Source organism: Podarcis cretensis (genome assembly GCF_951804945.1).
Source record: "Podarcis cretensis genome assembly, chromosome: 8".
NCBI lineage: Eukaryota > Metazoa > Chordata > Lepidosauria > Squamata > Lacertidae > Podarcis > Podarcis cretensis.
Window position 1 is genome coordinate 2,989,367 of NC_137177.1, and position 27,989 is coordinate 3,017,355.

At 50.6% G+C, this 27,989-nt stretch overlaps 1 protein-coding gene across 1 annotated transcript in view; it reads right to left on the reverse strand.

Moving 5' to 3' along the window:
* The window catches only part of LOC307221149 (leucine-rich repeat and fibronectin type III domain-containing protein 1-like protein), a 71,993-nt gene that overhangs the window by 17,689 nt on the left and 26,315 nt on the right, over positions 1-27,989 (reverse strand). The window contains exon 2 of the mRNA XM_079985459.1: positions 9,481-10,894. Within this exon, the coding sequence (XP_079841585.1) occupies positions 9,481-10,871 (1,391 nt within the window). The 5' untranslated portion in view covers positions 10,872-10,894. The remainder of the gene's footprint in view (positions 1-9,480; positions 10,895-27,989) is intronic.

The following is a 27,989-nucleotide window of genomic DNA, read 5'->3' on the forward strand; positions in this document are numbered from 1 at the left end:
CTCCCTTGGACAAAAACCAAGGACACCAGCCAGGAATACCAGAGCAAAACAGCAGCCAGTAGGCTTGGTCTTTATTGAAGACTGTCGCAACAGGACTCCCACCTGCCACCAGGTGGAACAAGGTGGAAGCCCGGAACAAAAGAGAACCCAAACTTTTATTAGCTGGGTGGCGCTGTGGGTTAAACCACAGAGCCTAGGGCTTGCTGATCAGAAGGTCGGCGGTTCTAAACCCCGTTACGGGGTGAGCTCCTGTTGCTCGGTCCCTGCTCCTGCCAACCTAGCAGTTCGAAAGCACGTCAAAGTGCAAGTAGATAAATAGGTACCGCTCCGGCGGGAAGGTAAACGGCGTTTCCGTGCGCTGCTCTGGTTCGCCAGAAGCTGCTCAGTCATGCTGGCCACATGACCCAGAAGCTGTACGCTGGCTCCCTCGGCCAATAAAGCGAGATGAGTGCCGGAACCCCAGAGTTGGTCACGACTGGACCTAATGGTCAGGGGTCCCTTTACCTTTACCTAACCCCCCATGTTACACCCCCCCAAAACTACATCACTCATACATCATGGTTACATCATGGAAGGGGATGTCTGATAGCAGCAATCTGAGCATCCCGGACCCTGCCCCATGGTTCCCCTTGCCCTCCACCAAACACCAATAATAATAATAATAATAATAATAATAATAATAATAATAATAATAATAATTTATTATTTGTACCCCGCCCATCTGGCTGGGTTTCCCCAGCCAGTCTGGGCGGCTTCCATAAAAACCAAAAATACACTAAAATATCACAGATTAAAAACTTCCCTGAACAGGGCTGCCTTAAGATGTCTTCTGAATGTCAGGTAGTTATTTATCACTTTGACATCTGATGGGAGGGCGTTCCACAGGGCAGGCGCCACTACCGAGAAGGCCCTCTGCCTGGTTCCCTGTAGCTTTGCTTCTCGCAATGAAGGAACCGCCAGAAGGCCCTCGGAGCTGGACCTCAGTGTCCGGGCAGAACGATGGGGGTGGAGACGCTCCTTCAGGTATACTGGGCCGAGGCCGTTTAGGGCTTTAAAGGTCAACACCAGCACTTTGAATTGTGCTCGGAAACGTGCTGGGAGCCAATGTAGGTCTTTCAAGACTGGAGTTATGTGGTCTCGGCGGCCGCCCCCAGCCACCAGTCTAGCTGCCGCATTCTGGATTAGTTGTAGTTTCCGAGTCACCTTCAAAGGTAGCCCCACGTAGAGCGCATTGCAGTAGTCCAAGCGGGAGATAACTAGAGCATGCACCACTCTGGCAAGACAGTCCGCGGGCAGGTAGGGTCTCAGCCTACGTACCAGATGGACCTGGTAGACAGCTGCCCTGGATACAGATTTGACCTGCGCCTCCATGGATGGCTGTGAGTCCAAAATGACTCCCAGGCTGCGCACCTGTTACATCAAGTGTAACAAAAGAGATATTTACATTTCCCTGTTTCCCAGCCAAGTGAATCACATCCTTTTGTCTTCATCTGGGATGGTTATTTCTGGAATGGCTACCTCTCTGGCACTCAGGTATCAGGATGCCAGGTGGGGTCAGGTTCACTGCATGTATGGTGTTAAAGGAAAATGTTATGAAAATGATGTATAGATGGTACTTAACCTCTGTAAAACTAGCAAAGATCTACCATAAAAGTGATAATCTATTTTGGAAATGCAAAGAAAAAGAAGGTAAAAGACTTCTGGGAAAAGATTTATAATGAATTGAAAAAAAATGTTGAAATATACATTTATCAAGAAACCAGAAGCCTTTCTACTTGGAATAACAGGTTTGGAATGGCCCAAGAAAGATGTCAGATTGTTTTTGTATGCCACAATGGCAGCTAGAATTTTGTTGGCCAAAAATTGGAAATTACAAGACGTACCAACAGTGGAGGAATGGCAGATGAAGATGATGGACTTTTGGGAGCTAGCTGACCTGACCAGAAGAGTCCGCGACCAGAAGGAGGAGGAGTACCAGGAGGAATGGAAGAAAATTAAAGACTATTTATCTAAATATGCTAAGATAATCTAAACAGAATTGCTTGCAAGTATCAGATTGGCCTAGGATTTAAATATGGGATGTTATAGAATAATGTGTTTAAAGTTAAAATGAAAAGAAAGAAAGATGTTAATTGACTATGTAAATTTTATGTGAAAATAGTTTTGGAAAACTGCTACAATGATATATATGGAAACTCAGCCAGGGGGATTTGAGGAAGTCACCTAACAATGTTAACAAAAGAGGAATTATTACAGTCAGGATCTATGTTTGTTTGTTTGTTTGTTTTTTATATTTGTTGATATGTTTGCTATAAATTTGGAAAATTAATAAAATTTTTGGAAGGGAAAAAAAAGGAAGATGGTCTCAGGGTCTGGGTAGGTTCATATGTAAAGAGGCGGTCCTTGAGGTATCACGGTCCTGATCCGTTTAACATGCGCTGGCCCCCCAATCTTGGGGGACAACCCGGCACCTCTGCCTCCACGAATTTGCCCAGCTCTCTTTAAAGTCATCCATATTTGCTGGCCATCCCTGCCTCCTGTGGCAGAGAGTTCCGCAGGTTAACGAAACGTTAACCTTCCTTTTCTCTGCCCTGAATCTTGCAACGTAAAATCCAGGAGTTCTGGTATCACGAGAGAGGGAGAAAGGGGCCTCTTTTTTTCCATTCCAGGCATATCCAGCTGAGAAACGACTGAGTTGTCGGCGTCACAGAATCGCTCCATCGCTCTCAAAGGAGACGGAATGAGCCACCTGTTGGGTCTCTGACTGAGTCACTGTTCCTGTCAGGAGGCACATCCAGACAGGTGACTCACACAGACAGAGGGGGTGGGACGCTCTGGGGAGAAGTTGTTTTCGTCCTCACACACATCAGAAGCAACCAGTTTCGGGTTTTAAGGGTGACGAGGGACCGATAATTTCAACACAGGGTAGATCAATCCCAACGCCGCTGTCTGAAGTTCAGGGAATGCTACCTGAAATCACTCCATGCTGGGGGTCATTAGAAAAGAAATTGAAAATAAAACTGCCAATAACATAATGACTAATTCAGCCAGCTAGCACTGGTGATTATCTAATGCTTGTTAGATGGATTTCCCCTAAATTGATTTCTGAACTTTGAATTTTATTGTTATTCGTGTTTTTATACTGTATTTTATGCTGCTTTTTACAGGTGATCAGCCTTCTTTATGGTCCAGCTCTCAGTTCTGTACACCACTACTGGGAAAACCATAGCTTTCACTATACAGACCATACAGGCTCTACCCATGTTCTTATGCTGTTGGCATATGCCAAGATTTGAGGGGGAACTGCAGCAGTTCGGTTTCCGAAGGATCTCTGCCCCTTTAAAAAAAAAAGACAAAGCTTCTAGTCCTTAGGTTTGCAGAAGCAGGCTTTGAATCTCAGAAGCCCTGAGGAGGAGCTGTTTATGTAAGCTTCGTGGTTGGGGGTCAGGAGACTGCGATTCTCCTTCTCCTGGCGCTTCAGAGGCAGAATGAATAATGCAAAGAAGCCGAGAAGAAAAGGAAAGATAATTCATGCAAAGGCAATCAGGGCCTTGATTTGCACGATTTTAATGCAGGTCACCGTATCAAGCTTCATCACAGTGCTGGATTTAGGCATGGAATTTGATCGCGGCTTCTGGGAAATTGCTGAACACACGCGCACAATCACACACAGGGCACCGGTGGCTCAGTGGCATAGAATCTGTCTTGCAAGAAGGACGGATCCAAGTTCAATTCCTGCTGGAATCTCCAGGTAACGATGGCAGAGGCTCTGTGAGGGCCTGGGAATCGGATTCAGAGGCTGAACCTGAGGAATCCCAGCCTGCACAGAATTCCCCGCCTACAGAACCAGCTGAGCCGGGGCTGGGGCCTGAGCCTGAAGGGTCCTCACCTGTGCCGGATCCTCAGGTGCAGGCATCAGCTGAGTCTGCTCTGGCTCCGGAGGTGATGGAGGACCCATTGCCCTCAGGTCCTCCACTCTCAGCCCCGTCAGAGGAAGCTGAGGTTGCCTCTGGGTCCAGTAACCCTCCAGCCTCTCCTGAGCTGCAGAGGCTCAGGGCAGAGAGGCGGAGGGAACTAAGTTCCCGCAGGAGGAGTGCTCGCCTCCAGGCCAGGAAAGGCGAGTCACCTGTGGACCGGGGCCGCCCTATGCCTTGGGGCAGATAAAAGCCGGCCAGCCCCAGTCCCAGGTTGTGGAAGCAACATTGTTGGTGGCCTGTTCCTGCCTGAACCCCGTCCTGCTGGAGCTCCTGACCTCACCCGACTCCCTGCCTTGAACCCAGCTTCAGCTTTGACGGACAGCCTCCATACAGCACCCTTGACCTCGGACTGGACTCAGACCACACCTCACGCAAAACCACAGGACCAGCACAGGCTCCTTCCTGAAATCCTGGACAGCTTCTGCCAGCCCGTGTTGGCAGTATTGGGCTTTATGGACCAGTGTTCTGATTCAGCATGAAGGATCTCCCTAGCTTCCCACGTTGACTCTCCCAAAGGCGCTTTCCTCCTGGCCAAGTTGTGGAGCCTGCTCCCCTTACTTCTGACAGTGTGCAAAAAAGTCTTCAAGGTGACTTAGAGAGACAGCTGGGGGAAAACAATAGGACGCTAAACATTAGAAGAGGAATAAACATAAATAAAACAGACGCCCCACAAAAAAAAGCAGATTTCAGCAGCCGAGAGAGAGAAGAGCGTATCAGAGACAAGCAGCTGCTGCGATCGGTCTTGATAATAGCCCAGCTCTTAAATAAACTAATTGGAACAGGGTCTCCTTGCTCCTTCCGAGAGAAGGCGGCATTGATCGGGGCAGGCAGGGAGCACACGGCGGAGGCTTATTAAATTATGAAGGCAGCTCTGCAGGAACAGAGAAAACGTATAGTGGGAGCTTAAGATAAGATAAGAAGATAAGAAAAGCCCGTTGGATCACGCCAAGGGCCCATCTGGTCCAGCATCCAATGGCCTAATACATCTAAGAATCGGGGAATGTTGATAGATTGCCTCTGCACCTGGAGGTTCCATAAGAAGAGCCTGGGTACGTGATTGAGTCAATGGCCCATCTAGTGGGAAACCCTTATACCAGATTTGACCACAAGAGCCCTCTCTGTGGGAATGTTCAGGGATGCAAGAGAGGATATATTGTTTGATTATAGCCTTTCCCACTTGTGTTAACAAGTTCACAATTTAGCAGAGTAACATTCCCCTTTTTAAACTCACAGCGGATGTGAATCCATCCATCATGTGAATCTAACAAATCCATCAACTAGCTTCCTGCAATATAGAGGGGAATGTACTCTGCTACCAGCTCACTAGCGTGAGTGAGGAAGGATAATATTCAATCAATATATCCTCTCCTACTATCCGCAACTTTCCCACAGTATGAGGCAGCTGCATATTCCTGCATTGCAAGGGCTTGGACTAGATGATCCTCAGGGTCCCTTCCTGTGGGAATGTGCAGGGATGTAGGAGAGGATATATTGTTTGATTATAGCCTTTCCAACTTGTGTAAACAAGTTCACAATTTAGCAGAGTAACATTCCCCTTTTTAAACTCACGGCGGATGCGTTTGCTCAGCCTCGCTAAAGCCTCTAGAATAACTGTTCTGGTATTTCCCCCTTAAAAGGTAAAGGTAAAGGTACCCCTGCCCGTACGGGCCAGTCTTGACAGACTCTGGGGTTGTGCGCCCATCTCACTTAAGAGGCCAGGGGCCAGCGCTGTCCGGAGACACTTCCGGGTCACGTGGCCAGCGTGACATCGCTGCTCTGGCGAGCCAGAGCCGCACACGGAAACGCCATTTACCTTCCCGCTGGTAAGCGGTCCCTATTTATCTACTTGCACCCGGAGGTGCTTTCGAACTGCTAGGTTGGCAGGCGCTGGGACCGAGCAGCGGGAGCGCACCCCGCCGCAGGGATTCGAACCGCCGACCTTTCGATCGGCAAGCCCTAGGCGCTGAGGCTTTAACCCACAGCGCCACCTGCGTCCCTATTTCCCCCTTATTCCCTCATAAAAGATAAGACACGGCACAGTCTTCTATAAAAGTATAAAAAGAGTTTACTCACTCACATTCGGTACACAATCAGATCCCAGAAGGCAGGCTTTGCTTAGGAAAGTAACATATACCTGGAAATTATCTCATAAGGAGACAGTCCCTTTGTCCTCTCTTGGCTGGAAGAGAGCATATTTGGCTAAGCAGATGTTGCTTCTTCGATGCATGTAGTCAAAGAGAGAGAGATGGCTGCCCTGCCCTGTGCTTTTGTCGTTACCTGCACAGGTGAGGCCACGCCCACCACTAGTCCCATGCAGAGGAAGTCTGTCCCAGCCCAGAAGGAAAGAGGAAGTTTACCTGCTGGCTGGACAAACATTCCTCCCCATGTGTAAACATGTTCACTCTAGGAATGATGTACTTAACTGCTCTTGTGTTTCACATCCCACATTTCCAACTCTGCAGTTTTATGAGAGCCAGTGTGGTGTAGTGGTTAAGAGCGGTAGTCTCGTAATCTGGGGAACCGGGTTCGCTTCCCCGCTCTTCCACCTGCAGCTGCTGGGTGACCTTGGGCCAGTCACACTTCTCTGAAGTATCTCAGCCCCACTCACCTCACAGGGTGTTTGTTGTGGGGGAGGAAGGGAAAGGAGATTGTTAACCGCTTTGAGACTCCTGAAGGGGAGTGAAAGGCGGGATATCAAATCCAAACTCTTCTTCTTCTTCTTCTTATGATTCTATAATTCTATATGATTATTTCAGTGGCCAAATACCCCAAATAACCTGGGGATCTAGACAGACTGCCTCTAGACCTGCAGGTTCCGTAAGGAAATTTTAAAAAGCCTGGCTGCTAGATCAGGCCACTGGCTGTTTTCACAGGGGCCAAATTGATGCCCCAAAGGGAAGCAGGATACGACCACAGGAACACTCTCATCTCCTGCAGTTTCCAGAAACTGCCATTCAGAAGTGTCACACAGCATAGCCCTGTTCACAGTTCTTGGCATTTGCTGGATCCTTTCAGTGCTGACCGAAGCCAAAAATCCAGCTGGCTGACCGCACAACCTGCCCTTCCCCTCCAGCAAGGATAAACCATCACAAACATGGAGATGTCTTTGAGATGAAAAGGCCCCCGGAGCTCCCCCGCTACCGGATTTCCACTGATCGCAGCGTGGTTCCCCTGCTCCGGCAGCTTATGAATTATTCTCCTTCAGCCTCCAGAGGGGAGGATTTCAGAAGGTAAAACAGCAACTTTATCTGAGGCCGACTTCAAAAGGCAGGAGCTGGGCACCCAAAGCATGACGGGTACTCGTTCGCAGGCTGCCGCGGTTGGCGGAGCCAAGGTGAAATCACGCAAGGCGGAAAGGGGAAAGCCGTATTTCGGTGGTGGGGAAACTTAGCCAGCATGGGGCACCCACAGGTTCTGGCTGTGTGACAGTTTTTTCGCCAGCAACAGCTTCTGTGCCTCTAAGCAGAAAAACCTGACCTTCTGCTGATGGCAAGAAGGGGCAAAGGCTTTCCTCTAGGTTGCAAAAAGTGTCGCCTTGAATAAGATTCGGGACAGGTAAAAGAAGCAACCTGTTCATGCAGCACAGAGTTAAACCATGGAACTCACTGCCACAGGAAGCAGTGTAGGAATGATCACTGGGTTGCGGAGCACACTCCCGCCCGTGGGCAGCCTCAGCTGTATGCACCATATCTGTCAACCGTCCCTTATTTGGCGGGAAAGTCCCTTATCCCAGCGCCGTGTCCCGCTGCTGTCCCTTATTGATGATGTCCCTGAAATTTCCCGGGTTTCAAAGGAAGCAGCTCCTCTCCCTCCCTCCTTGCCGGCCAATAAGGAGTCTCCGAACGACTGGGGGTGGAGCTTGCATGCCTTGTGCCGATCAAATTGGCCGTGTTGCCTGGGGACTCGCCTTTGCTCAGCGCTTCCCAGCAGACGGGTGACGGTGGTTTTCCTTGCTGCATCCCCTTTGCCGGGTTGCTGCTATGTGGGAACCACCGCTTGAGGCTTCGTTTGGCTGCTGGCTGGGTTTTCTGCCTTTGGCTCGGAGGGGCTCAGAGGTCGAACATACCTCTGGCCAGAAAATCCCTTATTTTGGCTGCTGATCCCTTATTTTCGAGGCTGCTGGTGCCTTATTTTCAAATCTGTAAGTTGACAGCTATGGTCTGCACGTGTGACCTTGGGGTGTGGCGCACACTCCCCCTCACAGATAAGGCCACAGCTGTCTGAACATCTTGCCCTCTGTCTAACCTTTTGCCGTCTCAGTAGTCTGCCGTGTCCTGTCTGTGACCTTTGTCTCTGAGACCTTTCCCCTGTGCAAGGGGAAAATGACGGGGTGGAAACAGGTGCCAAAATAACTTTGTACCACCCCACAATCTCGGGACTGGAAGATGTGCAAAGGTCACAGCCCAAAAATGTACCGTATTTTTCGCTCCATAAGGCGCGCCGGACCACAGGGCACACCTAGTTTTTTGAGGGGGAAATCAGGGGGGGAAATCCGCTTCTCCCAGAGCTGCTGGGGAAGCCTGGGTCCCCCCCCCCCCCCCGCCGCCCCAAAGAGCAAAGAAGCCAAGACAATTTTCGCGGGGATTCAAACTACCGACCTTCTGATCAGCAAGTCCTAGGCGCTGTGGTTTAACCCACAGCGCCACCCACATCCCTTAGGTAGTCGGTCTCTAAGGTACTACTACACAATTTATTATTATTATTATTATTTCGACTATGTGAACAGTGTATCACATCAAATGCGACTCTATGAATGAAAAACAGAGATGCTATATAGGTACCTTTGTTATCCATGAAAATCTTTCGGTAAAAGCATACACACACACACACACACAAATATATATATATATATATATATATATATATATATATATGGAATTGGCGGAAATGACTGGCAGAATCCGCGACCAGGGAGAAGAGTTGGTGGAAGAAGACTGGAAGAAATTTAAAGACTACCTGCAGAAGTTTTACAAAATTAATGAATGTTAAAATGATGTTGGATTGAAAACAAGTGGTATTAGCAACAAAGTTAAAAAGAGTACGCAACAAGTGAATTGATAATGGGTGAAAACATAGAATTTTGATACGTTAAGATATAGAGTTAAGATAAATAAAAGAGGGTAAGGATTTGCTGATCTGATTATGTAAATGGGAATACAAAAAGGGAAGGTGTGAGGAGGTCAGGAAAATAAGGATATGAGCTTTAAACTTAGTAAAAGAATAATGGATTTTTTCTTTTTTTTCTATTTTTCTTTTTAATTACTGTTTGTGTTTTGTGTATTTTTCTGCTTTGTGTTTTTTTTCCTTTTTTGTTGTATTTTGCTAAAAACTTTAATAAATATCTATTAAAAACACACACACACACACACACACACACATATATATATCCTCTCCTAATGTCTAAATCCTCTCACTTATATGCTGCCTCTCCTCATTTAACTGCCAGAGATTTTGCCTGACTCTCAACAAGAACTGCCACTTTAGGGAACCCCATGATGCTCACCTGTAGACTAAGGTATCGTCCGAAGAGCTGTTGTATTGGATCTGGTACATCCGAATACCGGGCACGTGCCACTGGGGGTACCAGCGGATCAGCACCGAGGAGGCCGACACCTCCGAAGCCGCCACCCCCTTGTCCTGCGAGGCCCCCGTTTCGTTGGCACCGGCGGGGAGGGCGCCCTTAGCCGGAGTCAAGATATCTGAGGGCCCCGCCGCCTCGGGGAGTTTGGGGGCTGTGCCGTTGGCGAGGTGCGGCAAAGGGTTGACCACCAGCTCGATGGACGTGGTGGCCTCCCCGGCGGCATTGGAGGCGATGCAGGTGAAGGCCCCGGTGTCCTGGACGGTGGCGATGAGCACCTCGAGCGTGCCGTTCTCGTAGGACGTCGTCCGAGAGGTGTTGGCCACCACTTTGCCTTCCGGCGAGACCCAGTGGATGGAGGGCTCGGGGTCGCCCACACCGCGGCACCGAAGAACCGCCTCCTCGCCTTCCGTCACTACCAGCCGGCCAGTGTATCGGGTGATGACCGGCGGCTCGCAGATGAACTCCTCCTCCGGGATGGTCCAGAAGTATTTCCCCAGCAGGTCCGGCGGAGAGGCGCAGGTCTCCAAGTCGTCCTCGCGGGTGAGCCTCCGCAGCCACAGCAGCTCGCAGTTGCAGTGCAGAGGGTTGCCGCCGAAGCTGAGGACCAGCGAGGACAGAGGAGACCCCTTGGATTTGGCGTAGACAGGAATGCGGAGGAAAAGAGGGTCCGGGGGAATTTTCTTGAGCTTGTTGGACGTCATGTCCAAGCGGGCCAGCTTGAGAAGGTTTGTGAACACCCCCTCGGGGACATAGTCGATCAGGTTGTGGTCCAAGTTGAGGGAGTTGACGTTGTTGAGCCGGCGGATGGTGTCCCAGGGGACTTGCACCAGGTTGTTGTAGGAGAGGTCCAGATCTTCCAGGGTGCCAGCAAAGTCGTCGAAGGCCCCGGGAGAGATGTCCTGGAGTTGGTTGTTGCTGAGGATGAGGTGGCGCAGGTTGGGCAGCCCCTTCAGCTGCTCGGCGCCGATCAACAGCAGGCGGTTGTTATCCAGGTGTAGCGCGCGGAGGCTGCGGAGGTCAGCGAAGGCGTAGGGCAGGATCTGGCTGATGGTGTTGCGGGAGAGGGTGAGGTGGACCAAGCTGGTCATGTTGGAGAAGTCCTTGCGGCGGACGACGGTGATGAAGTTGTCCGTCAGGCGCAGCTCCACCGTCCGCCGGTCGATGACGGTGGGCACAAAGAGGAGGCCCGTCCGGGTGCAGAGGATGGCCAGGGAGGGAGAGAGGTTCTGGCACATGCAGCGCTTGGGGCACACCTGGGCACGGCCCAGGCTGGTGCTGAGCACCACCAGGAAGCAGAGCAGGAGCCGCTCCATGGTGCAGCCGTCAGAGGGAGGAACTGCGGAGAAAACAGAGGGGGGGGGGGAGAGGGGAGAAGTTAGTAGGGGTCGACACCATGGCAGCTCACAGGACTTTAGAAGGAAGGGAGCTCAGCTGGGTCACATAATTAATAATAATAATAATAATAATAATAATAATAATAATAATAATTTATTATTTATACCCTGCCCATTTGGCTGTGTTTCCCCAGCCACTCTGAGCGGCTCCCAACAGAATATTAAAAACGCTAAAACATCAGACATCAAAAGCTTCCCTAAACAGGGCTGCCTTCAGATGTCTTCTAAAAGTCAGACAGTTGTTTATTTCCTTGACGTCTGATGGGATGGCGTTCCACAAGGCGGGCACCACCACCGAGAAGGCCCTCTGCCTGGTTGTGGCGTTTGCCCACCTAGGTGTGTGACGTCATACTGGGGTCATAAGGAAAGGGTTAACTAATTGTAAAATGGCTAACCTATAGGAACCCAAGGGGAGCAGTTAGAGTTAGAGTTGTTAAGAAGTCAGTCTGGAGTTAGAGAAGAGAGAGGGAGGATAAGTCTGTGGGTTGGGCTAGTTTGATGCAAGAGAGTGAGAGAATCTGTTAAGAGGAATCAGTCAAACAGTTGAGATAATCAGTCAGAAGGCATTAGGAAGGTATAGGCCGGTAAAGAAGCTAAGGTTAAGAAACTGACAAGAAAATTATCTGAGAAACCATAAACTTGTTAATGCTTCTAAAATAAACTTGTTTATTTGGTTTAATTTTAACAACTGTCTGGACTCAGTGTGTACCCGAGAGTAATGGGTTGGTGGCAGCGGTGGGATGTGAGCACAGGGATCAATAGACCGTCAAACGTCCGGGGACCCTGTGTGATTGCCACACTGGTTCCCTGCAACCTCACTTCTCTCAGTGAGGGAACCACCAGAAGGCCCTTGGCGCTGGACCTCAGTTTCCGGGCTTAACGATGGGGGTGGAGATGCTCCTTCAGTATTCCAGAGTTTTAGGAGTGGAATGTTCCTCCAAGAATCATCTATTGCAACCTCCTGCACTGAATCACAGCTATTACAGTGGTTCCCCGCAAGACGAATGCCTCGCAAGACGGAAAACCCGCTAGACGAAAGGGTTTTCCGTTTTGGAGGCGCTTCGCAAAACGAATTTCCTATGGGCTTGCTTCACAAGACGAAAATGTCTTGCGAGTTCCTGCGGAGTTTTTTTCCCTCCCTCCCCCCTTTTTCTAAGCCGCTAAGTGGCTTATCCGCTTATCCGCTAAGCCGCTAAGCCGCTAAAAGCCGCTAAGACGCTAATAGCGCTAATCCGCTAAACTGTCAATGGGCTTGCTTCGCAAGACGAAAAAACCGCTAGATGAAGAGACTCGCGGAACGGATTCTTTTCGTCTTGCGAGGCACCACTGTATAGATGGCATCCAACCTCTGTTTAACAACCTCCAGTGATTTGTAGAATCGTACGGTTGGAAGGGACCCCAAACGTCATCTAGTCAGACCCCTTTGCAATGTGGGAATCAAAGCCGAAGAATCGTATCCATCCAAGCTCTGCTTAAAAACCTCCAAATTGTTCTATATTATCCCAAAGGGGGGAGGTTTCTACACCAGCCAGAGGGACAGGGTTTTTTCTGTTGCTTAAATGTTACAGTAAAATGGGCCTCTCTTTGGAATGTCTGGCTTAGGCGGGTAAAAGATAAGAGCAAGGTTGAATGGGTGTTATTGTGGCCCCAGACGGGGGGGGGGGGGGAGACTGAAGACAAGGAGGCGAGTGGAAAGGGAGGAGGGTAACGCAGGAGACAAAGCCCCATCTTATTGCTATTAGTATAAATCACATGTTTTACATGTGAACACGTGTCGAGGTTCATAGCGTGGAGAGGCTGGTGCAGGAAGGAAAGGGGGAGCAAGCCCATGTAAGGACATAGGAAGTTGCCATAACTTTCAGTTTACAAGAAATCAGATGGTTCACAAGAAATCAGGTGGTATTGTATTCTGCAAATCTATAAAAAGGGGGCGCACCCTGACTGGGTGTGCAGGTTGCGAACTTATCGCCCTGTACCTTTGTTCTGCATATATGCACTTCAAATAAAATCCTGTTAATAACCTGCAAGGACGTTTCGCCGCTTTGTGTGAATCTGTGTTCCGGGGACCCAATAGCAGATGTGGTTGGTCCTTCACAACTAATCATAGAATTGCACAGCTGAAAGGGACCCAAAGGCAATCTATTCAACCCACTGCAATGCAAGCCGCACAACTAATCACAATCAGGCCAAAAACTGGGAGCCTCTCAGTGGAAAATAGCCCCAAATCTTACACTGGGCACTTGTTATCACTCACTCTGGAATTTAGCTATAAGGGATAATTTGAGGTTTCAGCAGGGACTAGAAAATGCATGCACTTTTTATACAATTGAATATACAGTGAGGTCCTGATTTTTGAGCCAACAATCAACACAGCCTGGCAAAAATATTCCCCACTTGGCCTTTGTTATTTTAACTCATGAGCGACTGTACTCATCCTATATCCCTGTTTGACAGCTTTGTTTTTCATTTTCAAAATTTTCATCTGTTGTTATAACCATTCTCTCTGTTTTATACACGTTACAAAAGGAAGCTTCAAAACTTTACCAAAAAACCTTTTAAAAGAGAGAAGAGCCCAGCTGGTTCATAGAGTTGAAAGGGATTCAAAGGGTCATTTTCATTTATTTATTTTTTCCTATTATATTTGCTTTCCAGCCTTCACCCTCAGATCTCAGGGCCCTTTGCAGCAGCATAAAAATACATGATAAAAACACAAAATACAGAATCAGTTTCAAAAATAGCACTTTGAATTGGGCCCGAAAACTAATCGGCAGCCAGTGCGGCCAGGTCAGGATTGGTGCAATATGCTCAGACCGTCTTGACCCAGTGAGCAACCTGGCTGCTGAATTCTGCACCAGCTGAAGTTTCCGAACTGTCTTTGGGGGCAGCCCCGTGTATAACGCATTGCCGTAATCTAAGCAGAGCATGGACAACAGAAGTTACCGTAATTTTCGCTCTATAAGACGCACCAGACCGCAAGACGCACCTAGTTTTTGGAGGAGGAAAACAAGAAAAAAAATATTCTGAATCTCAGAAGCCAGAACATCAAGAGGGATTGCTGCGCAGTGAAAGCAGCAATCCCTCTTGCTGTTCTGGCTTCTGGGATAGCTGCACAGCCTGCATTCGCTCCATAAGACGCACACACATTTCCCCTTACTTTTTAGGAGGGAAAAAGTGGGTCTTATAGAGCAAAAAATACGGTAAATTATCCCTGTCCAGATAGGGGCTCACCTGGGACACCAGCCAAAGCTGATGGAAGGCCACTGAGGCTATCTGAGCCTCAAACAACAGCAAAGGGTCCAGGACAGGGGTCAGCAAACTTATCGCGCCTTGGGCCGGTTTCTCCAGCACCGATTGCGCGGCGGGCCGGAGGGCAGGGAGCGCGTGCCCATACACGTGCGCACACGCTATTTCCAGTGCAATTCCGGGTTGGAGGAGCACCGGAAATAGCTTGTGCGCATGTGCAAGGGCCTCCTCGAACCCGGATGTGCGCCGAAATAACGCTTGCGCATGCGCAAATAATTCTTGCACATGTGCACAAGCTATTGCCGGTGCTCCTCCAACCCGGAAGTTGGCAGCCGCGCAGTGCAGTGCCGGTAAGAGCGGGCCGCGAGCCGGATAAATGAGTCCCTCGGGCCTCATCCGGCCCACGGTCCTTCGTTTGGGAGGCCCTGGCCAAGGAGGACCCCCAAGCTAAGCACCTGCTCTTTCAGAGGGAGTGTGTAACCCCATCAAGAGCAGGTGACCTCCCATCGATGCAGTAGGGAAAGTTCTTTCTGATATTTACAGTGGTCCCTTGGTTCTCAAACGCCTTGGAACTCAAACAACTTGGAACCCAAACACTGCAAACCGGAAGTAAGTGTTCCGGTTTGCAAACTTCTTTCGGAAGCTGAACGTGCTCCGTTTTGAGTGCCAAGCTTCTGTTTTGAGTGTTACGCTGAGGTCTGTCTGTCTTTGCTATTTATTTTGCAGTTTTGTTTTCATAGCTCTTTTTGTTTTGTTTTTGTGATTGTGTGGAACCCAGTTTTATTGCTTTCATTTTATGGATCAGTGGTCTTGTTAGATAGTAAAATTCATGTTAAATTGCTGTTTTAGGGGTTGTTTTTAAAAGTCTGGAACGGATTAATCCGTTTTGCATTACTTCCTATGGGAAAGTGTGCCTTGGTTTTGGAATGCTTTGGTTTCGGAACGGAATTCCAGAATGGATTGAGTTTGAGAACCAAGGTACCACTGCAGTCGGAATCTCATTTCCTATTCCACCTTCCACGTGGCAGCCCTTCAGATATTTGAAGACAGCTGGACGCGGGTGGCGCTGTGGGTTAAACCACAGAGCCTAGGACTTGCCGATCAGAAGGTCGCGGTTCGAATCCCCGCGATGGGGTGAGCTCCCGTTGCTCGGTCCCTGCTCCTGCCAACCTAGCAGTTCGAGAGCATGTCAAAGTGCAAGTAGATAAATAGGTACCACTCCAGCGGGAAGGTAAACGGCGTTTCCATGCGCTGCTCTGGTTCGTGCTGGCCACGTGACCCGGAAAAACTGTCTGCAGACAAACGTCGGCTCCCTGTGCCAGTAAAGCGAGATGAGCGCCGCAACCCCAGAGTCGGTCACAACTGGACCTAATGGTCAGGGGCATAGCTGTCAACTTACAGTTTTGAAAATAAGGGACCAGCAGCTTCGAAAATAAGGGATCAGCAGCCAAAATAAGGGATTTTCCAGGCACAGGTATGTTCAACTTCTGAGCCCCTCCGAGCCAAAGGCAGAAAGCCCAGCCAGCAGCCAAACGAAGCCTCAAGCGGTGGTTCCCACAGCGCAGCAACCCAGCAAAGGGGATGCAGCAAGGAAAACCACCGTCACCTGTCTGCTGGGAAGCGCTGAGCAAAGGCGAGTCCCCAGGCAACGTGGCCAATTTGATCGGCACAAGGCATGCAAGCTCCACCCCCCAGTCGTTCTGAGACTCCTTATTGGGTGAGCAACGCAGCCAAGCAACACAGTTGGAGCCTCCCTCCTCCCTGGCCGGCAGGGAGGGAGGGAGGGAGGGAGAGGAGCTGCTTCCTTTGAAACCCGGGAAAATTAAGGGACATCATCAGTAGGGGACAGCAGCAGGACACGGCGCTGGGATAAGGGACTTTCCCGCCAAATAAGGGACGCTTGACAGCTATGGTCAGGGGTCCCTTTACCTTTACCTATCCCTGCCATCTTCTGTCCCAGCCACACCCTGGAGCGTTCTGCATGCCAAGCAAGTATTCCACTGTTTCGAAAGGCAGAGAAGGGGCGGGGGAGGCGTTCCTGCACTTTCATCCCAGACATCCATTTAGCAGCTCTCTATTTCTTTTTCCCAAGAATCTGCGTAATCCTTTTCTAAAGCCATGGGAGCCAGGGGCCATCAACACATCTTGTCATAATGGAATCCCGTAACTTAATTACGTGTCGGGTGGAGAAATTCTTCTTTATGCCTGTCCTGAACCCGCTGTTGCTTCAGTTCTGCCGCGTGACCCGGAGGTCTAGCATTATCAAAGAGGGAGAGAGGAAAATTCCTTCTACTCCACATCATTTACAATTCGACAAAGCTCTCATCTCCGGCTTTTTATATCTTTCCACACACACACACACAAACCTGACGCTTCCTCTAGCCTGCTTTTCTGAATTGCTAAATTGGATTTCAAGATTCACTCCTATTGACACGGCTCTCCATTCAAAACGTTTGTTTATCCCGCAACGCTCATTCCTCTCATCCCATCTGCAGGGCCTTGACATCATTGGCAACGCTTTTCAAACCAGCAAACAGCGGAGTGCAAACAGAGGCACAGAACAATCGCCAGGTGTGACCTTCGCCGATCGATTCCCCAACACACCCCTCCCGCAACACCCAGTGCAATTGTTCGGCTGCCTTCCTTGCCCGCCATAAACTCCTCCTTCGTGAAGCTCCCCAGTTAAGTGCTCCAATTTCTAAGCAGCTCAAATCAATGGGAGATGATGCTCGTTAGGCCTGGGAGGTTGTGAGGCAGGAGGCGTACAGCAGGGGGAGCCAGAGGCAATGAGTGGAAGGGCCCCGTCGTTCAGCCCGGACACTGAGGTCCAGCACCAAGGGCCTTCTGGCAGTTCCCTCATTGCGAGAAGTGAGGTTACAGGGAACCAGACAGAGGGCCTTCTTGGTGGTGGCACCTGCCCTGTGGAACGCCCTCCCAGCAGATGTGAAGGAAATAAGCAGCAATCTTTTCTTTAAAAGACATCTGAAGGCAGCCCTGTTCAGGGAAGTTTTTAATATTTAATGCTGTATTGTTTTAGAACTTGATTGGAAGCCGGCCAGAGTGGCTGGGGAAACTCAGCCAGGTGGGCGGGGTATAAATAATAAATAATAAATATTATTATTATTATTATTAACATTAACATTAGAGCCAAGGCTCCATAATAAATGTTGTTGTTTGTTTAGTCGTTTAGTCGTGTCCGACTCTTCGTGACCCCATGGACCAGAGAACGCCAGGCACTCCTGTCCTCCACTGCCCCCCACAGCTTGGTCAGACTCATGCTGGTAACCTCGAAAATATTATTATTATTAATATTAATAAATAATAATAATAAATTGTATTTATACCTCAGCCTCCCTGGGCAGAGATGGGCTCAGGGCGGCTAACATCAGTAAAATTACAGTAAAAAACATAATAGGGTGAAAAACCAATTTAAAATACAGGTTAAAATGCAATTTAAAATGCAGCCTCATTTTAAAAGTAGACCATAAACCCTAAGGGGAGGGCAACATAAGGGTCAGACTGAGTCCAAACCAAAGGCCAGGCGGAACAGCTCTGTCTTGCAGGCCCTGCGGAAAGATCTCAAGTCCCGCAGGGCCCTGGTCTCTTGTGACAGAGCATTCCACCAAGTCGGGGCCAGTACTGAAAAGGCCCTGGCCCTAGTTGAGACCAATCTAACCACCTTGCGACTTGGGACCTCCAAAATGTTGTCATTTGTGGACCTTAAGGTCCTCCGCAGGACACCATCAAGTCCAGCGTCCTGTTCTCCGGGTGGTGAAATACCCCTAATGTCACGGACTGGCTGGATGATGAAGAGGGGAGGGAGGACACAGAAGATGATGACTTAGATCCCGGGTCATGGTGGTGGGGACACGGCGGAGCAGTCTGGGGAAGGAATGAGCTAGGATCATAAATCGTAGAGTTAGAAGGGACCCCTGGGGTCATCTAGTCCAACCCCCTGCAATGCAGAAATCTCAGCTAACACATCCATGACTGATGGCCATCCGATCTCTGCTTTAAAATCTCCAAGGAAGGAGAGTCCCCCACTTCCCAAGGGAGTCCATTCCACTGCCAAACAGCTGGGAGGTGCTAGAAGCAAGGGGACTGAGCGATGGGGGCGGGAGGTGGGGGTTCAGGAGAAGGAGAGTCTTCCATGACAGGGCTAGAGGCTGAGAGTCACAGTGGTGTTAGAATTCCTGCTCCGTGATTGCAGTCATGGGATTGTTGTCTATCACATGACGGTGTATGTTTTGACTCCACCGAGTGGGAAGTGACGAAGACAGGATGTTTGTGTTCCTGTGTTCCGTGAAGTGGGACTGTTATGTACTGAGTTGAATAGGATCCAAAATGCAGCAGCCTGATTGGCCCTAAAACAATAGGATTCAGAATGCAGCAGTCGGATTGGTTCACAGGAGCCACCCAATCCAACTCCAGGTGGAAGTGAATCTGCAACCTGATTGGCCTACAGGTGAATCCCGGAATTAGCCAATCACGTGGGGCCCATTGTGTAAATAATGTATATAAAGCAGACATTCTGGGGGAACTTCCATTCCTCCTCACCACTTTGAGCTGAATAAAGAGCATGAAATCCACTCTCGAATCCGAGTATATTTCAGGGACTATTGTCCTTTGTTCTTTTTCTCTTTGCTGTCTGATGCTAGAGAGAGAGGGAGCCATGTTGCAGTGCTCCGTGTGGGTTTATATGTAAATAAAGTAGATTAGCCAAAATGCAGAGTTGCTGAGGTCTGTTACGCAAGCTGCGAAGACTCTGTGGATCCCTAAGTGATGGTTGGCATCAGTCGCTGTGGTGTTTGGGCTGAAGAAAGCTTTTGAAGCTCCCGAACGATCAACCAGGAGGGAGAGAACATGCCAGTCGGTCAGGTGTCTCTGCCAGGGTCCTACTCGAGTGTAGGCTGAACTCCTGTCAAGTGGGAGCGTAGACTCAGACAGAGAGGAGTCGGCCCTGCTACAGAGCAGCAGGGCAGTCCCAGTCCTGCTGGCTCTCCTCCCCCTCTGGCACCCCGTTCGAATCCTGCGCCTTGCTGAGCAAAGGGCCAGGCAGGCCCAGAGCAGGAGCCCACCCTCTTGAGCATCTAGATCCAGCGGCTAGAAGGTAAGGACAGGGTCAGTGGTCAGCCCAGAAGGGAAACCTGTTTCAACATACTAGAATCATAGAATGGTAGAGTCATGAGGGACTCCCAGGGCTCATTTAGTAAACCCACCCCTGCAATGCCAAATTCCTGCCCACAGCCATACCCATAGCTGTCAACCGTCCCTTATTTGGTGGGAAAGTCCCTTATCCCAGCGCTGTGTCCCGCTGCTGTCCCTTATTGATGATGTCCTTTAAATTTCCCGGGTTTCAAAGGAAGCAGCTCCTCTCCCTCCCTCCCTCCCTGCCGGCCAGGGAGGAGGGAGGCTCCAACTGTGTTGCTTGGCTGCGTTGCTCACCCAATAAGGAGTCTAAGAACGACGGGGGGGTGGAGCTTGCATGCCTTGTGCCAATCCAATCGGCCGCGTTGCCTGGGGACTCGCCTTTGCTCAGCGCTTCCCAGAGGAGAGGTGACGGTGGTTTTCCTTGCTGCATCCCCTTTGCCGGGTTGCTGCGCTGTGGGAACCACTGCCTGAGGCTTCGTGTGGCTGCTGGCTGGGCTTTCTGCCTTTGGCTCGGAGGGGCTCAGAAGTTGAACATACCTGTGCTCTGAAAATCCCTTATTTTGGCTGCTGATCCCTTAATTTCAAGGCTGCTGGTCCCTTATTTTCAAATCTGTAAGTTGACAGCTATGGCCATCCCTGGGTGGACTCAAACCACCAACCTCCTGGTTAATAGCCAGACACACTGAGCCGTTTCGCCACTGAAAGTGGATATCAAAGCCCAGGGTTCTGGCAAACCAGAAGTTTCTAAGGAGGCCGCTTGCCTGAACGTACCTCAAGTTCATTTCTTTTCTTATCAAGTTTTATCTGATTCGCTCGCAAATTGGCAAAGCGCAATTTCCCTGCAAATCTACGCGTTCCCGCGCCTTAATTGGATAACCCATTTGTCTCTTTCCACGATAACAAAAACAGATTATCCAAAAGCGGCTCCGACTTCGCAAATAGGTATATAAATAACCCCAAGGAAATTTAAAGGACATCCAAGCTCACAGCGTCTTTATCCCAGTTGCTGGAATAGTTGTGGTTAAGGACATAGGAAGGGCCTGACTGCTGGATCAGGCCCAAGGGGGCCCATCTAGGACAGCATCCTGTCCTCACAGGGGCCAACCCAGATGCCCATTATGGGAAAGCTGCAAGCAGGACCCAAGTGCGAAAGCAGCTCTTCTCAGTTGCAATTCCCAGCAACTGCCCTTCAGAGGCATACAGTTTCGGACGGTGGAGGAATAATATAGCCGTCACAGCAAGTGAGGTAGAAATTCTGAAACATCCATTATCAGAGGCCACATTTCACGTACAGAAGGGTACCCTGCCTGGCCGCAAAACTGGTGAGAGTCGGCTTTAGCAGGAGTCGAATCCCTGTGGCGGGGTGCGCTCCCGCTGCTCGGTCCCAGCGCCTGCCAACCTAGCAGTTCGAAAGCACCTCCGGGTGCAAGTAGATAAATAGGGACCGCTTACCAGCGGGAAGGTAAACGGCGTTTCCGTGTGCGGCTCTGGCTCTGGCCAGAGCAGCGATGTCACGCTGGCCACGTGACCCGGAAGTGTCTCCAGACAGCGCTGGCCCCTGGCCTCTTAAGTGAGATGGGCGCACAACCCCAGAGTCTGTCAAGACTGGCCCGTACGGGCAGGGGTACCTTTACCTTTAATGCTGAATGCAAGGGACGCGGGTGGCGCTGTTGGTTAAACCACAGAGCTTAGGGTTTGCCGATCAGAAAGTCAGCGGTTCGAATCCCCGTTACGGGGTGAGCTCCCGTTGCTCTGTCCCTTGCTCCTGCCAACCTAGCAGTTCGGAAGCACGTCAAAGTGCAAGTAGATAAATAGGTACCGCTCCGGCGGGAAGGTAAACAGCGTTTCCATACACTGCTCTGGTTCGCCAGAAGCGGCTTAGTCATGCTGGCCACATGACCCGGAAGCTGTATGCCAGCTCCCTGTGCCAGTAAAGCGATATGAGCGCCACAGCCCCAGAGTCCGCCACGACTGGACCTAATGGTCAGGGTTCCCTTTACCTTTACCTAACGCTGAATGCTAGAGCGGTGGGCAAAAAATTCTGATAAGGTGCAAGAAGGGTTCTGCACATACAGAAAAAAAAACTTGGGTTGAGTAAGGTGGAATCTAGACACATAATTGTGTGGAACCAGTTTTATTGCTTTCACTTTATGGATCAATGGTCTCGCTAGATAGTAAAATTCATTTTAAATTGCTGTTTTAGGGGTTGTTTTTAAAAGTCTAGAACGGATTAATCCATTTTGCATTACTTTCTATGGGAAAGCGTAGCTTGGTTTTGGAACGCTTTGGTTTTGGAACGGACTTCTGGAACAGATTGAGTTTGAGAACCAAGGTACCACTGTATTCTGTTGAGAGCCACCCAGAACGGGCGGGGTATAAATAAATATTCGTCGTTGTTGTTTCCAGATCCAGTTCCCAGCATCTAAGCAGGCCTTGAAAGCCACAACATCATTAAAAATATCCGCCATCGTGGAACAACAAACACCAAGCAAGCGAACATCCAGCGAGAGTACTATTTCATGACCAAACACGCAGAGAACAAACAGAAGAGGAAGAATCTAGCAAATACCCATTATCGATTTAATTAATCTCAAATTACCCAATATCAAATATTTGTTTATTTATTTTTAAAGATCAAACTCTGCTCCCCGACGTTGTCTAAGCACACAGAACGGCATTTGCAGGCTTGGTGACACTTGCTCTGCATTTCCTTCCGCATTCTCCTCCTAGTCAAAGTTTTATTTATTTACGCCTGGTTTGATTTTCTTTAAAAATGCAATTACAGAGAAAGGTTTGTTCCGCCCCCTCGTTCCTTTGGAAGTCCTAGCCATCCCCTGTATCCGAGATCATCAGCTGTATGGTTACGCACACTTTTCATAAATACGTACAGTGGTACCTCAGGTTACATATGCTTCAGGTTACATACGCTTCAGGTTACAGACTCCGCTAACCCAGAAATAGTACCTCGGGTTAAGAACTTTGCTCCAGGATGAGAACAGAAATCGTGCTCCGGCGGTGCAGCAGCAGCAGGAGGCCCCATTAGCTAAAGTGGTGCTTCAGGTTAAGAACAGCTTCAGGTTAAGTACGGACCTCCAGAACGAATTAAGTACTTAGCCTGAGGTACCACTGTATTCTGCACTCCCTGTCTTTTGAAGAAGCCATTCTAGTATGCCAAGAATTAACCATCAGGTGGCGCTGTGGGTTAAAGCCTCAGCGCCTAGGACTTGCCGATCGAAAGGTCGGCGGTTCGAATCCCTGCGGCGGGGTGCGCTCCCGCTGCTCGGTCCCAGCGCCTGCCAACCTAGCAGTTCGAAAGCACCTCCGGGTGCAAGTAGATAAATAGGGACCGCTTACCAGCGGGAAGGTAAACGGCGTTTCCGTGTGCGGCTCTGGCTCTGGCCAGAGCAGCGATGTCACGCTGGCCACGTGACCCGGAAGTGTCTCCGGACAGCGCTGGCCCCTGGCCTCTTGAGTGAGATGGGCGCACAACCCCAGAGTCTGTCAAGACTGGCCCGTACGGGCAGGGGTACCTTTACCTTTACCTTTTTTATTTTTATTTATTGCATTTAGATCCTACCTCCAAGGAGCTCAAGGGGACATGGTCCTCCCTCTCCGCACTCCTCATTTAATCCCCACAACGACCCTGTGAGGAAGGCTAGGCGGAGAGGCAGTGACTTCATGGCCGAGTGGGGCAATTTGAACCCTAGTGTCCGGAGGTGGAGTCAGGCGTGGGTCAGCAACAGAACAATAAAACGCCCAATGTCCATGAAGTTAGCTCTTTATTCAAAGAAACTGAACAGTGTGGTCCTAGTGGTCACAGCGGCCCTTCCCAGTGGCCTTTGCCTCAATGAGGCAGTTGGGGGGGCTGGGGGTTCTTGCCTTCCGACTGCTCTCTAAGACTCCTCCTCCCCTGGGTCCTTCCCAATCTGAGACTTCTTTGCCTTATCTGCCTCTGCTCCACTCTCTTCATACCTCTTCTGGTTCTGGGAGACCAGTGGGGATGGGAGCCGGTCACAGCAGGAGGGGGAAACACCCTGGATTCTTCAGCAGAGATGCTTCATCTGTCTCCTGGCCTGGGATGGCCTGGGATTCGGACTCGGATACTGAACCCGAGGAATCCCAGCCTGCACAGGAGTCCCCGCTTCCAGAACCAGCTGAGCCAGCTGGGGCCTGAGCCTGAAGGGTCCTCACCTGTGCTGGATCCTCAGGTGCAGGCACCAGCTGAGTCGGCTCTGGCTCCGGAGGTGATGGAGGACCCATTGCCTGCAGGTGCTCCACTCTCAGCCCCATCAGAAGAAGCTGAGGTTGCCTCTGGGTCCAGTAACCCTCCAGCCTCTCCTGAGCTGCAGAGGCTCAGGGCAGAGAGGCAGAGGGAACTAAGTTCCTGCAGGAGGAGTGCTCGCTTCCAGGCCAGGAGAGGTGAGTCACCTGTGGACCGGGGCCGCCCTATGCCTCAGGGCAGATAAAAGCCCAGGTTGTGGGAGCAACATTGTTGGTAGCCAGTTCCTGCCTGCACCCTGCCCTGCTCTCCTGCCAGAGTTCCTGACCTCACCCGACTCCCTGCCTTGGACCCCACTTCAGCTTTGACAGACAACCTCTATACCGCATCCTCGACCTTGGACTGAACTCGGACCTCGCCGCACGGTTAGCCCTCAGGACCAGCACATGGTCCCTCAGCCTCTTCCTGCTCCCTGAACCCTACTGCCCCTTTGGCTTCCAAAACCTCCTGCTCCCTCTTCTCCCTCTGATCCTTCATTGCCATCCCACCACCAATCCCCTGGCTCTGAGCCTTCTTCCCCTGGGGGCTCCCAGCTCTCCCACCACTCCTCTGCATCCAGCCAGTCTCTCCCAGGAACACTCTAACCACTGCACCACACTGTCTCTCTCTCTCTGTTACTTTATCATGCCTTCTTTCAAGCCTCTTATGCAGCCTGTACAGATTTGCCAGAATGGCCTTCTCCAAAGATGGGCAGCCACCGGCCCCCTGGACAAGAACTAGCCTATTACCGAGGAAGACCACTGGTTCATCTCGCTCAGTACTGTCCATAGCTGTCAACTTACAGATTTGAAAATAAGGGACCAGCAGCCTCGAAAATAAGGGATCAGCAGCCAAAATAAGGGATTTTAGTCAACCAGCTGAAATACGAAGTTAAAAGGGACCAGATAATTTGGGAGAGCAGCGCCGGTTTTTAGCCCTTCGTTTCCAGAGGTTGCTGCTCAAGACACCAGCCGATGAAACACTGCAATTAAATAACTACAAGCAGCAACCACTTTTCTCACAAAACGAAGTCCAAGTTACAAAGATGCTGCTGCCGTTCTGTATCTTTTCTCTCGTGCTCCATCTGCAGCTCTCAGTTCCATCAAGCGGGGTGGGAGGAAGGGGGGGGGAATAGCACCCGAAATAAACCCACAGATCAGACCATCGATGCTAGTCTACCACTACAAATCTATGGGAGAAGCACTTGCGGTCCTTCCCTTGTAGCCCTTGGAACACCTGCCCGCACCTCCGCCTCCGCCTCCTCCTCTCTCTGAACTGCTTTCTCTATGGTTGCCCTCGCTCTCCTCTCAAGGCTCCACAGCAATTCATAGGCCGCGCCAGGCTGCCCATCTCATTCGGGTCCTTCGGCGGCACAGCCGCAGTACAGCCTAGCGGGAGCAATGGCGGCGGCAGCAGGCAGAGTTGAGGCCCCAGGCAGAGATGCTCAGTTTGGCGATCGCGAGGAGGATGGTGGTAGAAGGGCCCGAGGCTCCCAGCGGGAAGGGGCTCCCGGGGGCCGAGGCTGGTGAGAGGAGGCCGGAGGGGGCCGGCCGGGCAGCCAAGCAACACAGCTGGAGCCTCCCTCCTCCTTGGCCGGCAGTGAGGGAGGGAGAGGAGCTGCTTACTTTGAAACCCGGGAAATTTAAGGGACATCATCAATAAGGGACAGCAGCGGGACACGGCGCTGGGATAAGAGACTTTCCCACCAAAGAAGGGACGGTTGACAGCTATGGTACTTACTGTATACACTGACTGGCAGCAGCTGGTCGCAGGCAGGGATCTCTCCCAGCTCTACCTGGAGATGTCTGGAGTTGAACCCAGGACCTTTTGCATGCAAGCCAAGCGCTCTACAGCCCTCGCCACCACCCCAGATTACAATTCCCATCCTCCCAGACGTTTACTAAGGTGAATGGGAGAGACAGGTTTTCCCCAACTCTGATTCCGGCCCAACAGGAATGCCAGGCTTTCTCCAATATTTCACGTAACAAGAGTCAGGTGGCAACGGTCCCAGACAATATTAGTTCTCTCGCAATGCACAGATGCCATCTTTGCACGAGTCGATAAGAGCAAGATTGATTCACATTCGCAGCCCCGGCATCCATCGTCTAAATTCATATGAATCATGTGGAGATTCTCCGGTGTCATGTACCATTAGCACTTCGAGACGGCTTTTTTTTGTAGCCTGGCCTGCAATGAAAAATTATGCCTGTGTGCTGGCCGCGGGGGGAGGTTACCGTGAGGCATGGTCAGAGTCCAGTCCTGGGTTGAGGGTCTGGAGACTGTCCACCAAGGGCGAAGTGGGGTCCAAAGCGAGGAGCCAGGCAAGGTCGGGAACTCTGGAAGAACAGGTCTGGGTGCTGGCAGAAATAGGTTTCCAACGACGTTGCTCCCGCAACCTGGGACTGGGCTGACTGGCCTTTATCTCCTCTGAGGCCAGGGGCAGTCCCGGCCCACAGGTGACCCGCCTCTCCTGGCCTGGAGGCGAGCACTCCTCCTGCGGGAACTTAGTTCCCCCCGGCTCTCTGCCCTGAGCCTCTGCAGCTCAGGAGAGGCTGGAGGGTTACTGGACCCAGAGGCAACCTCAGCTTCCCCTGACAGGACTGAGAGTGGAGGACCTGAGGGCAATGGGTCCATGATCACCTCCGGAGCCAGAGTGGATAATCTGGTGTCTGCTCCTGAGGATCCTGCACAGGTGCAGGCCCTTCAGATTCAAGCCCCTGCCCCAACTCAGCTGGCCCTGGAGGCGGGGACTCCTGTGCAGGCGGGGACTCCTCAGGTTCAGCTTCTGAATCAGACACCCAGGCCATCACAGCCCGTTTCCAAACATACTCTCAGATCTCCGAACAACTATGGTTACTCTAGAGATCAGGTCTCCAACGCAGGAGACATTTTCTACAGAAGGAAGTGCACACTCAATGCACCAATAGGGTTGCCAAACTTCCAGGCCTGACCCGGAGCGCTTGACTTTACAGATGAGCAAATATATATATACATGAAAGATTGATTCTACACAGCTTGCAAGATTCAGCTCAGTGGGAGCTAGCTGCAAAAACTCCGAAGGCCTGCCCTTCTCTACTACCCTCTCCCAATTAATTTCCATCATCACTGGGGGGTCCTCATGACATCACCAGGGGCTGCCCCCCTAGGTCTCAGGTTTGGTCCCTGAAATCTGAGGATCTGGGCAGTGGCAGACTTGGGGCTTTCAAATTTCAGCAGCGTGGAACGCCTAACCTGCGACGCCTCCCATCTTTCGGTCCCTCGCTCTGGCGCAACCAGCGTAGGGAAGCAAAATCGGGATGTTTGGGATCGGGAACAGAAGCCAGGTGATGTCCCGAATAAATCGGGAGATTTGAGGGGTCTGGGAGGCCGCCGCAGCACCCTCTTGACTTGACACCCGGTGAAGGCAAACCAGTCACACTCCCCAAAATCCACATCTTGAAAGACCTACAATGGCACCCAGTACGTTTCCGAGCACAATTCAAAAGTGTTGCTGCTGACCTTTCAAGCCCTAAATGGCCTCAAAGGCCCAGTATCCCTGAAGGAGCATCTCCACCCCCATCGTTCAGCCCAGACACTGACATCCAGCGCCGAGGGTCTTCTGGCAGTTCCCTCATTGCAAGAAGTGAGGTTGCAGGGAACCAGGCAGAGAACCTTCTCAGTAGTGGCGCCCGACCTGTGGAACGCCCTCCCATCAAATGTCAAGGAAATAAGCAGCTATCTTATTTTTAAAAGACATCTGAAGGCAGCCCTGTTTCGGGAAGTTTTTAATGTTTGATGCTGTATTGTTTTGAACACTCGATTGGGAGCCGCCCAGAGTGGCTGGGGAAGAGAAGAAGAGGAGGAGTTTGCAATTGATATCCCGCTTTATCGCTACCCAAAGGAGTCTCAAAGCGGCTAACAAGCTCCTTTCCCTTCCTCCCCCACAACAAACACTCTGTGAGGTGAGTGAGGCTGAGAGACTTCAGAGAAGTGTGACTGGCCCAAGGTCACCCAGCAGCTGCATGTGGAGGAGCGGAGACGCGAACCCGGTTCCCCAGATTACGAGTCTACCGCTCTTAACCACTACACCACACTGGCTCTCAGTGGGGAGACTCAGCCAGATGCGCAAGGTATAAATAATAAATTATTATTTTATTTTTATTATTTTTATTAATAATAATAATAATAGTAGTAGACCAAGGGGATGGTGGCACTCCAAACTCCCGGTTTAGACTGAGGAGGAGAACATGAAAGAGACAACAGTGGAAGCTGCTGCAAGTATCTATCTTGCTTTTGTTATCTGCAAGGAGGACGATAGGCCAAGGTTTTCGCAGAAAGGAGGGGAAGGCTTGAATCTGCCTGTGGGCAGGTGATGTCCAACAGTGAGTGGCACTCTCATCTCTCTC